The sequence below is a fragment of the Diorhabda sublineata genome, chromosome 2 (genome assembly GCF_026230105.1).
Source record: "Diorhabda sublineata isolate icDioSubl1.1 chromosome 2, icDioSubl1.1, whole genome shotgun sequence".
NCBI lineage: Eukaryota > Metazoa > Arthropoda > Insecta > Coleoptera > Chrysomelidae > Diorhabda > Diorhabda sublineata.
This window is the reverse complement of record NC_079475.1, coordinates 1,262,853-1,278,969: the sequence shown is the minus strand read 5'-3', so window position 1 is coordinate 1,278,969 and position 16,117 is coordinate 1,262,853. Positions and strand designations below refer to the sequence as shown.

Sequence of the window (16,117 nt, the reverse complement as noted above, 5' to 3'; positions counted from 1 at the left end):
GTTTTAAACTTCCATTATAAGTTGGAAAACTTTAATCTCATTAGATTACACGTTATTCAAATACAATTTTGCCCAACTGCTCACCCTTCGTCATCACTATTGTATGTACAGGGTTATATCAACCTAATACAACTCGTTGGAATATATTTTTCTCCAGTAGGATTTAAGATTATATTTATCGATGTAGGATTTCCAAGTCTCATTTGAATATAGGACGTTAAGCTAAAACTACATGTTTGTTTGATTACAAGTTTTTTGTGCCTTTTAATGGCTATTTGGGAGGTGTTTCTCCCTGCCGTGAAGTGACAATGAAAATATTTACTGATATAAAAAAATTCATAAATTTGTTGAATGATTTGAGAAAAAAAGTTTAAAAATATGGTTGTTAAACTTACGACTTATGGTTCCTTGTCTAAAGGTTCTTCTTCTTCACAGAATTATTCACAATCTTACAGGGTGTCATATCATAAGTTATATTTTCTTAAATTAAACACCCTATATTCTGTTTAATTATTTATATCGTTAGTTTTAATTGAATAGAAATAGTAATAAATTATTTTTACGGTTTTTAAAATTAATCACCATGTATTTTATTGGACATAATCATTATTTTGGTCTTTAGGTATAGAAAAACTCGATACAATATGGAGTATTCTGGTAGTACTCGCATAAAATACACTGTGATTCATTTGACAAAAACCTAGAAAATATTGTATTCAAATTTTGATTCACCCTTTAGCAGTTCTAATAGAATTAAAAATAATTTCTCAAAATTCTCACTACTTCTCAAATGTTTTGGTAACAGATGTTCTTATTTAATTTCTCTTGTACATTATACAGGGTATTGAACTTTTTACGATTTCCATAGAAAATTTATTACAACTTTTCAAATACCCCGTAAAATACATCAGAATGTATTATTTTAATGTAAAATTAAAGCTGATATATTCGAATGATATATTCCTATGTTTCAAATGTTGCTCCAAACTACAGAGATTAATTTTATTTTGTTAATCAGTCATGCGTCGTAGATATCTTCACAAAAGACACATGTTAAATCGAAACTTCCATTCTTAAACTCATAATTTTTTCAATATCAATGACTTTGTACTATTTTTCTAACTATTTCTGTGTCTGTTATCTAATATTCTTTTTGTTTTAGAATTCCCAGGTGGGATTTCTGTTATATATGATAATCTTTATTAGTATAATTTCTGTCTTGTATATCCAGAATTTGGCTCCAGTTCTAATATGTTTATTATGCCAAATTGTGTCGTTTAGATAAGACATTCTAGTAGCACGGGTCCTTAGTCCTATTTCCATATGCCCTTTACCAAATATTTCATCTGGAAAATATTTAAATTCTCCTTTCTTTTGTATCATTTTATCTTGAACCTAACATCTATTTGGTGACCTTTGGGTTAATTTACCGTTAATAAAACCTTATTGAATTTATAATTCTTTTAATGAAATTTCATAGTTAACACTAAAATTTACTGTTCTTTTAATTTTATCATAATTTAGACAATCTTATTAATAAGCAGGTAATAGGTCAGATTTTCTGAAAATCTACTGGATGGATCCGATTAATCTTTTTAAAATTTGATTTCACCTGTTCGTCAACAAATTTATAAATAGATATTGATCAAATTTAAGGAATTTCTGTTTACTAAAAACGATCAACAATTTTGTAATACCCACAATAAAAACCATACAAAATGTTTGATAGTGAAAGTGGTATTTTTGAAGTTAGAAGAACTTAGACAAAAGAACCCCACAATCCATGGAACTGTGCATACAAACTAAAACATAGAAAAAACAACAATCAAAAAAGAAAGCGTTGAATTAACTGAAGACAAAATAGACACAATAAATAGAAATACAATAGAAATACAAAAAATACTAAATGATATTAATAGCAGGAAAGCTAATGGAATAGCTACAGAGGATACTATCTGATACTGATTTGGTCTGGCTTCTGAAAAAAGAAGGAGGTCGGAGGTCCATCTGTCTTCACCCTGTACTTGGTAAAGTATCAGACAAAATGATTACAAGACGACTTTTTGGAGAAGACATTTGAAAATTCGGATTCAAAGAGGCGTGCACGACAATAGATGTACTAGAGATCAATCACAATCAATGACAATCACAAAAATTGAATCAAACAAGACAGATAAGACTAATAATAACACTGAAATCACAAAAGGCATTTAACTCTGCAGGGATAGCGGCTATAATGAACACGCTGCAGCAATAAAAGTACCTTGACATGATACGAGCTTTTGCAGACTACCAAAAAATAATAATATTAGGAATCTTATTTAAAAAACCCCGTAAAAAATGGAATTCTGAGCAAATAAAAGGTTAAGTTAGGCTTATAACATAAACATAGGAGAATCCAGACTAAAACTAACGCAGGTCTATTATGAATAGGAAATAAGACATCTAACGGCGCAAAAATTTGAGAACACAGAACACACGATAAAAGAATTATTTAACAACTGAATACCACCGTACACCAATAGCAGCCATGCAAGTATCAGCTGGACGTATCCCCTTGACAATAGAATCAAATGAGACATACAGATATTTCCAAATGACTAAAAATATGAAACAAGATATAGGAATATTAACCAAAGATAAAATTTTCCCTACATGACGTGAGGGATTCGAATACCCACAGAAAGACAAACATATACGTCGACGCGAGCATTAAGAATGAGAAAACAACAATAGTTATAAATAAAAACCAAAAATCAAAATGCTAAAGACTCACAACTCATCCAGACCGAAGTCGAATTAGAAACTGTAGCATTAAAAATGGGACTGGACAAAATGTTTTTGTTCCGAATAGAGGAAAATATCACATGGAGGCAAATCTGACGTGAACACTGTCTACGCCTTGACACTCGTTTTGTGTTGAGCTAAAAAATGTCCACAAATCTGGTAGCGAAGAATTGGAAAACGATGAGTATCACATCTATTTTCGACCGACTGTGTCGTTTTTTTTTTGGTATTGGTTCATTATTGATGCTACTTTCGCGATAGTATTTATAAACCGAAGCTTTGTGACATGCAATGATGCGTTTTGTGAATATAGGATCCTTAGCTACATTGTTAAGTATTACTCTATCGAATACTTGACAGAGATTCAAGTTAAGCATTGACCTATAACCAAAACAAAAACGAAAATATTTTGGATCGATTCAAAAGAGATATTGAGAATCTGTGTCATATCGACACGATGATTTTCGTATAAGTTGACATATGTTTGGTTAGGTATTGATATTTTAATTAATATATAGTTGAATCGATTATGTGAATACCAAGAATATTTTTGATGTTTCAAGAATATGTTCAAAGAGTATTGGAAATGAAAAACTAAAATTCAAACAAGAAACAAACCTTTAAACTTAAGCCGTTTAGTGTCATTTTGTCCACCAGCGTATAAGCAAAATGATCTAGCAGTGATTAATGAACAAATTTAAAACAAAAAACGTGGAATTCAATAAATGTATCACAATAAATCTTGAAAACAAAAAATAACTGACTAGAAATCTTTCGATTGGGGATAAAATCATGAGTTCAGTACTTGCTAAAACTAATCTTTGCATACATCACAAAAAAACTGTTTTTGTGATGTATGTTTGTTTTTATAGACATGGCATTTTATCTAATGCTCATTGAACCTGGATCTACTGAAAAGTTCATTGCAGTATCTGCATCATCCTCGTCATCAGAATAATCACCAAAAGTTCAGGTTAATCACTTGATCCTTTACTCTAGGTCTATTATTTTTCCTAGCTTCTTTCTTTTTTTTAGTCCCAAATTCTGTTAAAAATTTGAGGTTCCTTTTCCTCAACATTCGTAGAAATGAGCTGGTGATGTATTTTCTGTAGCATATTATTTGAAAATTCAGTTACTATTTCCAGTTTATTTATAATAGCTGAAGCCCTAGGGGTCAGGTTTGTTGGGAAAATTTTGAGATGAATTTTGATTTCAAGAGAGCTTTTTACTTGTGTCTATATGAATTTTCATTCCGTCTATAACTTCTTCTATTGCTTATTGAACCTGGATCTACTGGAAAGTTCATTGCTGTATCTGCATCATCCTCGTCATCAGAATAATCACAAAAAGGTTCAGGTTCGTCATCTAAATCCTTGAACACTTGATCCTTTACTCTTGCTCTGTTACTTTTCCTAGCTTCTTTATTTTTGTTTTAGTCTCAAATTCTGTTAAAGTTTTGAGGTTATTTTCTTGACTTTCTTACAACTTTCGTTGAAATGAGCTTGTTATGTATTTCCTCTAGTATATCATTTAAGAAATTAGGTACTATTTTCGGTTTATATTTAATAGCTGAAGCCCTAGGGATCAGGTTTGCTGGGAAAGTTTTGAGATGAATTTTGATTTCAAGAGAGCTTTTCACTTGTATCTATAGGACTTTTCTTTTCGTCGATAGTTTCTTCTGTTGTCACAAGACTGGTTGCGAAGAGGCGAACATTTGGATTGAGTGGACATATACCAGTAGACTTGAATCAATCCACTAACAGCATTTCCAACGTAATGGTCCAAGAAAAGACAAAAAAAGTTCACCCTTAAATGGCTTTACCATCATTAATGGTATTAGTGCATGTGTAAGCTTAATTATTATACGTACAACGTTGACAGATTTACTCAAATTTCCCTGAATTGGACTCTATGTCATTTTCTCTACTATATCTTTTGCTTAACCTAAAGTACATTTTTAATAAAAATATAAGTCAAAATTATATAGAAACATACACATATTACTAAAATAGCATATAAAAATATATCTTCTCGTTTCTTTTCAGGTGAAAGTGATGTTGAGGGTTTCGAATCCCACGTCTTTGGGCCCAGGTGTCGACAGTGGCAGTTTCAACGGATTTTTCAGCATAGATAAGCGAAAAAAGCAAGTAACTCTAACAGATCCTTCCCTTTGTAATGGGTCAGTTGCCCCTGAGGATAGAAGGGTGGGAGTTGCCGCCCCTAAAATGTTCGCATTCGATGCTATCTTCTCTCAGGATGATTCTCAGGTATATGCAAAAATATTTTCTTTTAGAATTAAACTCCTCACGGCATCGATTACCAATGAAATAATCTAGTTAAAGAGCACAATGTTTTGGAAAAAATTATCGAAAGTATGAAAATCTAGAATAAGGGAGATAGAAATTTATACAGGGAAATTTGAAACTAACACTCGACTTTTTGAATAAAAAATTGGTACAAAATTAAAAGAAGAATTATCAAATTTGTTTAAATCAATTTGTACACAAAAAAATGTAGTAAATCGGAATTTGGCCATTTTGAGATTTATATACCTTGTAATTGCCGTCTATTTTGTTTGATCTATCATAGTCGTAGAAACCTCATTTTATAAATTTATTATTTTTATAAATACTTTTGGAAATATGTATACCTTATAGTTGTTTCAATTTACACAGCTTATATCAATGACGAAGGACTGAGATGTCGAACTTATCTCATTTTTTTAGACTTGTCTATTCTCAAATTATTGTTAATAGTATTTCTTACGAGTTTCCACTTTTCTGGAAAAACGCAAAGAGGCGATATGAGATATGTGTCTTAAATTCAAAGTTCATGGACGTATTTTGCATTAACAATTAACAAGTTTCGCGTATGATTCATGATAAGTAATTGAACATTAAACGAAATCTACTGCAAAATAAAGAAAGTAACTATCTAAACATAGAAATATGATACAGCTATAGAATGATAATGTTTGTATATCAAAATTTATCATCATTGAATATTGTTGTAGAACATAAGTATAATTGATTTTCTTTTCTTGTTTCCTTGTGTCTACGGCCCCATTTTTTCCATTATATGAAAAATAATTTCCTTTCTTCCACTTAATCCAAGTTATTTGTTTCACTAGAAACGCAAGTTCATCAGTCAATCAGTGAACTTTACCCTCCAACTTCTTTCGTATCTTGGCCAACTGGAATGAAAATCACATAATGAATGATGAAGAAATTCAAACACAGACATTCCTCTGGTACAAAACACAACCGAGCTATTATTCAGATATAAATACAACCCGATATATCGATTTCTAAGGGATATACCTACGCAAATTTAATATGGGCTTATACCTATCGCAATAACTTTGAATTATTAATTTTTCGTTCCACTATATTCACGTCATCTTGTAAACTGATCGAAATTACAATGGAATTATCATCTTTAATGAATACGAGGCTTGAAACATGAGTTTTGAAATATGGTAACATTCGTATACACTCAATATTGCATGAATATTTGGCTATCAAGAAGATTTTATCACGTTGAATACTGTTAAATTTGACGATTGTTTAAAAGAAAAGCTTGCGTCTATTGGTGCAAAAAAGTGCCAAAAATATTCGCGGTTTCTCTACGAGCCAAATCAAACAAAAATTATTCGCGCACGAAGCACTTTCGTGTGTTCGAAAAAATCAGCGAAACCAATCGTAGAAGACAAATCATTACTCACCACGAAGAAACGAGCTCTCACACATCAGCTCAAATAAAAACTTTTGGCCGGGAAAAGTGAATACCATGGGCAAAACGATGCTCCCCACTACGTCTAAATTATTAGTTTTTCTTCCAACACGTCATCGCTGTTAAATTCGACCATCTTGATTTAGTACGAGACAAACATCGAAGCGAGGAGCTGCGTCGCGTCCCGTCCTCGGAGTGGAGTTTTGTGTTTTCGTAAATGAAAGATTACTAGTTCTTGATTCTTGAGAATGTCTTAATTCGATTGCATATCAAAGTATGTTTTCATGGTTTATTCAATATAAAATCAGAATTATTAGTTTCCGTATGAAATGTGCTAACCTCAAAACTTACCTAGTCGGGCAAAGTGGATATGCCCGCCACTTTTCATTGGCGACTTAGCTAAAAATGTGTTTTATTCGTAGCGACGCATGTACACCTGAACCAGAACCTGGATTTTCCCGAATCATCTTCGCTTTTGGGTCAGATATAGCTGCTCAGTGATACAGTGTTGCCAGAGACTCAAGTGAAAACAATATAAACGTACCAGTCGTGAAAACTCACCTAATCCGAAACCGGGATGCTCAACCTCCCAATGCATGTTGTTAAGACCTATTCCAAACCAATAACCACGCGTCAACAAAAAATTACAAAAATCGGAAATATCAACTAGGAAGCAGAAATATGAGAAAAATAAAGAATGTTACTAAAAACTGAATGATAAGTCGAAACATGCTCCGAAGAAGACTACAACTGACAGTAAAAAAAACTGCTAAAAAGGTTAAAATAAAGGAATTTAAAGATATTTCACGGTTTTCTGCGCTGGAATAAATATATTAAAGACGCTTAATCAATTGAAAATTCAATGTGAAATTTTTCAACAATGATATCACGAAAAATGTTTTCTGTTTTTGAAAGCACTCAACTGATGTTTGTGTTTGTAACAGCATTAAATAAAGATTGGATTGTGCTAATTATTTTGTTTTTCTATTGTGTACCTTTTCTGTTATAACCTTTAATACCTTTCCCTACATTGTACCTGGAAGAAAATGGAAAAATATTGCGACTCTATTCTCGAGAAATAAATTTTTGCTTGCTAGTATCCTATTAGGAAATATCCTTCACCTTTCCTGCCTCTCTGATGTGGCAGAATTTTGAACTCAACGTCGTTACTGCCTATCCTCATTCTGTAAATTAAGAGTTCCAAGATAACCGAAAAATATTTTCCATTACTGTAATGTTTTGACTTAGAAATTTTTTCCAAGCATAGTGCTGCCCTATGAAGGAGGCACTTTCGAGTGAATAGAATGGAAAATGGACAATCAGTTTTCATGGTAAGGATGCAACGATGATAGTTCTACCGAGTAGGATTCGATCTCAAATGAAGTGATTTGATGATTCAAAATAGAGTGATTTGTTTTAGGGAATAATTGCTCCTAGAGTCTCGTCGACTGTTACCAGTCACACCTAGAGTTATTAATTTAATCGTTTTTTGAGATGCAAATCCAACTCACGTTTGACTTCCTTCTGGAACTATGTGCCACAAACAAACAAATACGAAAGTGATAATTAGTTTTAGTTGCATATATTTGTGTGCACAGAAATTGCACCCCAGATCATGCAGGAATCACCTTCATGAGCACTCCACTCGTCTAAGCAGCAATCTGCAAATCATTCCTTGATTTTAAGTACACTTTCAGTCTTTGGTTGCTACTATGTAGGTATATTCTGGTCTAATCTAAGAACAGAACAGATTTCCATTGTTCTAATCTGATTAATGGTTATTCCAGGCACCTCAAATAGTTGTCGTTGCACTTGATCGGTCATCACAAGCGGTTGTAAATTACCTTCTGCCTATTCCAGATCGCCTTTCAAAGAATCCAGTTCTTTCATAACGCAGGCATAGTCTGGAGTGGGCGATATCCAATAATAAAACTATTATATGCAAAAAATATACAGTTTAAAGTTGTTGTTAATTTGTTTAATGGAGATGCAATATTCTCGAAAATATGATTTTTTTAAATACTTAATGGGAAATTAAAACTTGCTATGACTGAGAAATATTTGTATCTCTTGTTTAGCTCTTTTTCGCAATAAAAAAGAGGAATTAACGGGAATAAAAGGGTTTTTCAGAGGCATCTCACCCGTTCGTTTCGTTTAGAATTGATCGGTTCCGTTCAGGAATTTGCCATTAAATATTCCAGCAGCCAACCAACGGTCTTGTCGGTTCAGCTTACATGGCAAGTTAATTAAATCATGACCGGTCGGAAATATTTGGCCATGATTAAATTTTTCTCATCTAAAACTCTATCATTTTCCGGTGAAATAGCATTCATGTAGTTTCCAATATCACAGAATGTTAAATTGGGCCCAATAGAACTTTTTACCTGTGTTTTAAACTAGCATTACCAAAATTAAATGCAGACCACAGTTAAGGGTCGATACAATATGAAAATTGAATCAAGTAGAAATCAGAAAACATTCTCAATTTCATTTGGAATAATAAATTGGATGATCAAAATGAAAATTATAATTTCACCCATTTGCAGTTCAAAGTTACGATACATTACATGGATTATCAAATTGTATTCTTGTACACATTGACTAGTTTCATTTTGTTTTCAATTGTTGACATTTGAAGAGCGACATCGAGGTTATATGATTTTCCCATGACCCTTTATGGACGGAAATTGGTGATTAGTCCGGTCAATTTAGACATTTGAAGTTACATAAGTTCCCACCATACTGGATATCAGTGAAATTGCTTAAAATGTAATTAAAAGTCAAATTTGAGACTTTCTTATGATTTACGTGTATGGAGAAAATTTTATTCAAAAGGTCAAAAGTCGAAAACGTGCGCTTTTTATGATTATCAGTAAAACGATAATTTCTATCATAAAAATACCTCAATTGTGAATCATAAAATTATCTACAAAAAATGTACGAAACATTTTTTTCCTATAAGTCACTGTTTCTGAAATATGATCCAAAAAGTTGTAATCGTGTGTTGTGATTATGTTTAATTTGAAATTAATGAAAAATTATGGAAATTAGCAGAGACTGATAAGATAAAAGCGATTTTAATTAAGAAACGTTGTGAAATTTGATCGTCCAAGACGTAACTTTCAAATTCTTATTCGTCTTCGTCTTCGTCTTCGTCTTCGTCTTCGTCTTCGTCTTCGTCTTCGTCTTCGTCTTCGTCTTCGTCTTCGTCTTCGTCTTCGTCTTCGTCTTCGTCTTCGTCTTCGTCTTCGTCTTCGTCTTCGTCTTCGTCTTCGTCTTCGTCTTCGTCTTCGTCTTCGTCTTCGTCTTCGTCTTCGTCTTCGTCTTCGTCTTCGTCTTCGTCTTCGTCTTCGTCTTCGTCTTCGTCTTCGTCTTCGTCTTCGTCTTCGTCTTCGTCTTCGTCTTCGTCTTCGTCTTCGTCTTCGTCTTCGTCTTCGTCTTCGTCTTCGTCTTCGTCTTCGTCTTCGTCTTCGTCTTCGTCTTCGTCTTCGTCTTCGTCTTCGTCTTCGTCTTCGTCTTCGTCTTCGTCTTCGTCTTCGTCTTCGTCTTCGTCTTCGTCTTCGTCTTCGTCTTCGTCTTCGTCTTCGTCTTCGTCTTCGTCTTCGTCTTCGTCTTCGTCTTCGTCTTCGTCTTCGTCTTCGTCTTCGTCTTCGTCTTCGTCTTCGTCTTCGTCTTCGTCTTCGTCTTCGTCTTCGTCTTCGTCTTCGTCTTCGTCTTCGTCTTCGTCTTCGTCTTCGTCTTCGTCTTCGTCTTCGTCTTCGTCTTCGTCTTCGTCTTCGTCTTCGTCTTCGTCTTCGTCTTCGACTTGCGATGTATCGCCTCGTTAGAGTCAAACAGATCCTCCACTGTTGGGAATTCAATATTAGAGCACGACCGGCCTTGACAAGGTTAATATACTAGAAAACAAAAAAAATGAAACGTGGCACATTCTATTCATTCAAAATTCAACCAAAAAATAAAATACTTATCACAGATCTTCTGAATTTGTAATCGCTGTTAATCGCTGTTAGGCATATCAATTACTTTTCAATTAGCCGTTCGTAAAGTTGCGATTATTATAAGTGGTTTTTTTTTCATCGATTAAATTAGCATAAACAGCACCATCTATGCCGATTTTTTTTTCAATTTATGTAAAACAAACGGATCGTCGTAACGTAGTCAGGCACGGGGTAGTTAATGAATACAATTGCAGTGTAATTTATTATTTTGGAGTTGTACTGTCGCAATGTGGCAGTGGCGTGCAACATTTCAGCAACAAAGTCTATAATTTTAATAACGAAACCAAAATTATTATTAAAGTTTCTAAATAATTTTCACTTGAAACATTGAATTGATTGATTACTTGTTGTCGCTACAACTGCACTCATTAATTTATCAATTCATTTAGTTATGAGTTTTGCTACTCAAGTTTTGAGGGAAAGATCGTCATGTGACATACCAGGGGATTTAGGTATACTTTGTATCAAGTCTTCTCACAGATATTCACTTTTGCTCGAAGATTTGGGTGACAGGAATATTTTTTAAAAATTTCTAACGCATAATTTGAAAATAGCTCGTGACGTGCTTCTTAAGATGTCTATAAGATCTTAACAGTCGGCGAATCATAGATCTGGGCATATTAACATGAAATTAGACAAAAATCGACTGCATGTGTCTTTCAAGATGAGTAAAATCCATTTCATTAGAGAAATATATTGCTAGTCAATTTGTTTGCCAGGAATGTTCGAAAAAATCAGTCCAACCAATCGCAGTAGAGGAATCATTCTCCACTACGACAATGCGAGCTGTCGCACACCTAGTTGGAATTACTTGAACTGTTGGCGATGTTCATACTGAATACACTGTTCAAACTACCACTACATCAAATATACAAACATACCTTGAAACTTCTGGAAATTCCGTAAACAAAGCAGTTCTGGTGAATCTACGGTTTTTTCCACATTCACACATCATCACTCATAAAGATTTCCCCATACACACGACTCATTCTAAGATGGATTTCTGCATCAATAATGGCGGACATGTTTACGTGGCTGTAGCCAAACGCCGACTGACGTCTGAATGTCAACAATAGCTGAATATGTAGTGCCAGAGTTTCACAATCGCCTACAACGCACGCCTGCTTTCTTCTGAACCCGTAGCATCTGCACGGAGCGATCGGAGGTTGAAAAAAAAACAGCCCTCGTTAATACTGAAAGTTGATTTATTTCAACCCTCCACTTATATCGTGGGGTATTGTGACACCCCACAGTAAATATTATCTACGACTGCAATAATAATATTTGTTATATTTTCTTTTTATTTCAGATAATCCATCACGGAGAAGCTTACAACAAATAGGAGAGAATAGAATTGTTTTAATAAAACCATTTTATGCTAATTGCAGATTGGGGTGTCGTATCACCCCACACTACGGCTTGAGTCACTTTAAATCAGAGTGGAACATTTAAGTGAACTAAGTAGTGATGAAGAACTTAAGCAGAGTGTAAACACAGAAGGGCTGCTGGTTAAGATTTGTGATAAACAAATGAAGAATAATATTTATATAAGGTACGTTTTAGACTGCGAAGCTCTCACACTACACACTCCGCTATTGGAGACATTAAGGCGTCAGTCGGCGTTGTGCTACAGCCACGTAAACATGTCCGACATTATTGATGCAGCCTTTTAACCCTGGTAGAGGTGTGACTATATTCTGCACACGTGTTCGATTAGATCAAAGTCCAAAACTCCAATTTCAGATTCAGTGAGATAATCACTGAGCGTACTCGCTCAATTCAGCGTCTTCTTTTGCATTTACATTCTGCTTAACTTCTTCATCACTACTTAGTTCACTTAAATGTTCCACTCTGATTTAAATTGACCCTAGTGGTAGTGTGGGGTGATACGACACACCAATGTGCTATTAGCACAAAATTAGCACATTACTTTTAATTAAAAAAATTCTATTCTCTCCTATTTGTTGTAAGCTTCTCCGTGATGGATTATCTGAAATAAAAAGAAAAAATAACAAATATTTTTATTGCAGTCAAAGATAATGTTTACTGTGGGGTGTCACAATACCCCATGATATAAGTAGAGGGTTGAAATACATCAACTTTCAGTATTAACGAGGGCCGTTTTTTTTCAACCTCCGATCGCTCCGTGCAGACGCTACGGGTTCAGAAGAAAGCGGGCGTGCGTTGTAGGCGATTGTGAAACTCTCGCACTACACATTCCGCTATTGTTGACATTCAGACGTCAGTCGGTATTTGGCTACAGCCACGTAAACATGTCCGACATTATTGATGCAGAAATCCATCTTAGAATGAGTCGTGTGTATGGGGAAATCTTCATGAGTGATGATGTGTGAATGTGAAAAAAACCGCAGATTCGCCAGTACTGCTTTGTTTACGGAATTTCCAGAAATTTTAAGGTTTGTTTTATACTGAACGGTTGGACTACATTGGCAGCAATTTTATTTGAAGAGGGTATTGGAAAGCTTGTCCACAGATATGACAAATGTCTCAATTTCTTTGATAATTATGTCGAAAAGTGAGTTTACCAGTCTTTTGGTAATAAAATTATTGTTTTATATGAACTTCTTTTTTATTTATAGCCTATTAGAGTTTAAAAAAACTAACCTAACCTCGTAGATCACTGTTGTGAGAGTTATTAATATGGATTTTGTATTTGATTTAGTAACAAAAAATACTCAGGCTATTTAATTCTATTAAAAAATATAAATTGACTGCAATCTAAGATACGTCTATGTTTAACTACCCCTCATTTTTCACATCTGTCTTCTCTTTCTACGAAACGCGAGAACTGATCAACCTGCAGTAGAAAAAGCACAAATGTAAAAGTCGTGTTCAATCTTTCTGAGATTTTTAAATTCCTACAATGAAACTGTTCCATATAAATTCGGTTTCGTGAGGTTTTTAAGTTTTAGTGTAGCAGGGGTCCCTTCTGTTTTTATATATCTCCAGATATAGGCCAGGCAAATAACAGGAAATGGTCGAACTTGTTATATTAAAACCAAGGTCATTGTCCTAGAGTTTTTCTATTGTTATTATGATAGCTATAAATCGTTTCATATCAATCCCAATTAGCGAACAAAACTTGACACAATTATTGTTGCTATCAACTTTCCAAACGATAAAAGTTTTATTGGTTGTTTTTTTTATAGTGAAACTGCTCATATTTACTCATAAAATAGAGTACGAATATTTATAATTTGAGAAAACACCTCCAGGTATAGTTCAAACAGCATCTGGTGTTTGTAATAATTTCCTACCAAGATCATTAGAAAAATTCCAACAAGGAAATGAGGTGCAATATTTTGAAAAAATAACTTTTCTAGTTAAGTTAGGGAGAACACAACCCACAGACAAAAACGGAGTTTTTCAAATTTAAATATTGTTTTGACAATGTATCTTCCTATTTTTTAGTTTGGATTCTTTCTAATGACCTTCTTTTCATTCTCTAAGGAAGTTTTATTTTAGTGCGCTTCACTTTCTTAGCATCTTCAATAACAAGATTTTCTTCAGATTTTTCTAACTCATTTGAATTTGCTGATGAATTGTTTACCCTTTTCTTTTGGTCGTTCTTTGTTTGTTCTGTACAACTTTCGAAATTTGAGGCACTTTTGTAGAGCTCGTCACTTTTAAATGAACCTCTTCAGTAATTTCCTTGTGGAGTTCTTTGTCAGCAGCTTGATCTTGATCCACTAACTCAATGTTATTGTAGCCGTGGAGACAAAAACGTCATCAATAAAAGAGGAGGCTAAATTATTCTTCTTCTGAAGCAATTTTAATCGCTTTGCTCGAATTAACGCAGCTATAAATAAAGTAGAAATTTGAAATAACGTCAACAATTTTTCAGGATTAGATCTTATCCAAATTCTAACTTCCTTCTCCCTAAACGCTTATAGGGCATTAAAGAAATATCTAAGTGTTGATTGCGGTGAAAACAGTGGGGTGGAAAGTATATTCAAATAACATTGTCTCGAGTAAGATCATTAAGACCAATACTCTTCGTATGTGTTACATACCCGTCGAAAAGTTATAAACTTTGTAGATTTTTGAACCATTTTTTATGGTAACCAGCTTACATCCTTCAAGTGACAGACCCAGTTCAACTATTGCTGTTTTTTACATGGAAAGATCAGAATAGGTGGCATATAAGTCCCACTAACTAAAACTCAGTAAAAAATTAATGGAATTAAGTTATAGCTACGTGGTTGAACCCCATAGAACCCCCATAGAATCCCCGAAGAATCTTCCGGTGAACGCTTACTAATATCAGGGTGTCTCATAAAAAATTCACTGATCCAATCTTTGCCAATGATTACCGCTAAATCTATGAGGAATATTATTTCTAGTTGCCAGTTTGTACCCTAATCGACGTGGATCTTTCATAGATAACAAAATAGGTTGCAGCTTAAGCTCTTTTTAATCTGTGAACACACCCGATTTTTCCAGTTTTTTTATCTACTTTCATGGCTGTTTTTTCTTGAGGTATAGACGCAATTCAGATGAAGATCTATGTAAACCCAGTTCTGAAATCTGAAATGAAATGAAAATTCTGAAATCAATTTTGCTTGATTGAAGAGAGGAATTGAAAAATGTGTATCAAATTGTTAATCTAGACATATGACAAGCAATATTACACGGGGCAAATAAATCCTTCTGGACACCCTACGTGTTTGTACATTATATAATCTCCGATCATATTTCGCACAAACGCCCTTGACATATTACCGAATGACACATAATGCATATTTTCTTTGTGGTATAGTGTATGTAAAAATTGATTTATATCTTCCATTATTTTTACTGGGCAAGGAACATGCATCTACGATAATAAAAACAGGCCATAAACTTCATCCATATATTGAATGGAAGTAATGTAACATCTGGGGCACTTGCCGATTTAAAGGGTGGGCGTAACTTGGCACCGATTGATTTCGTTTCATATTGGCCCTAAAATATTGTTTTATATCGAATTTATATGAAGTTTCTCCAAAATTCTTCGATATAACACATTTTTAATTATATTTATTTTATTTATTAATCAATACTTATAATATACAATGGTATTGTACATTGTTCTTAGATCTTTCGTTTTTTCGGATAATGAACACAAAGAACTTTGTCATTTCAAATGAATCTTGTTATAGGATTTTGGTTAGGATATAAATTAATAAAGATACAAATACAGATTGGATTATTTTCTATATCTAGACTTAAAAAATGGCATGGTGGTCATTTGAGGAGCTTCATGATGATAAAAAGGGGTCGAAATTATTGAACACCGCTGGAAAAAATGTATGGAGCTAAAAGCTACGTTTAAAAATGATGTTTTCCATAATTTTTTTGTTTCATTTGTTGCATCAGGCACTTCTTGGACTATCGTCGTATCATACTCATAGAATTTCGCAATTTTACGTAGAAGAAAGTTAATTCACAATTTAGTTATGACATATTTCGAGATTTCTCTAAAATATGTGACCAAAGTAATAACTGGAATTCAATTTTACATAAATTTGCAACGGGAATGTATAAGTAGAGAGTAGAAATTCATCCACAGAGTCCGAGAATTGATAAAGTTCAAAACG

General features: G+C 33.7%; 1 protein-coding gene across 1 annotated transcript in view; it reads left to right on the top strand.

The window, feature by feature from the left end:
- Positions 1-16,117, top strand: part of LOC130452990 (kinesin-like protein CG14535) — a 252,562-nt gene that overhangs the window by 200,223 nt on the left and 36,222 nt on the right. The window contains exon 3 of the mRNA XM_056792558.1: positions 4,833-5,054. Coding sequence (XP_056648536.1) covers positions 4,833-5,054 — 222 coding nt within the window. The remainder of the gene's footprint in view (positions 1-4,832; positions 5,055-16,117) is intronic.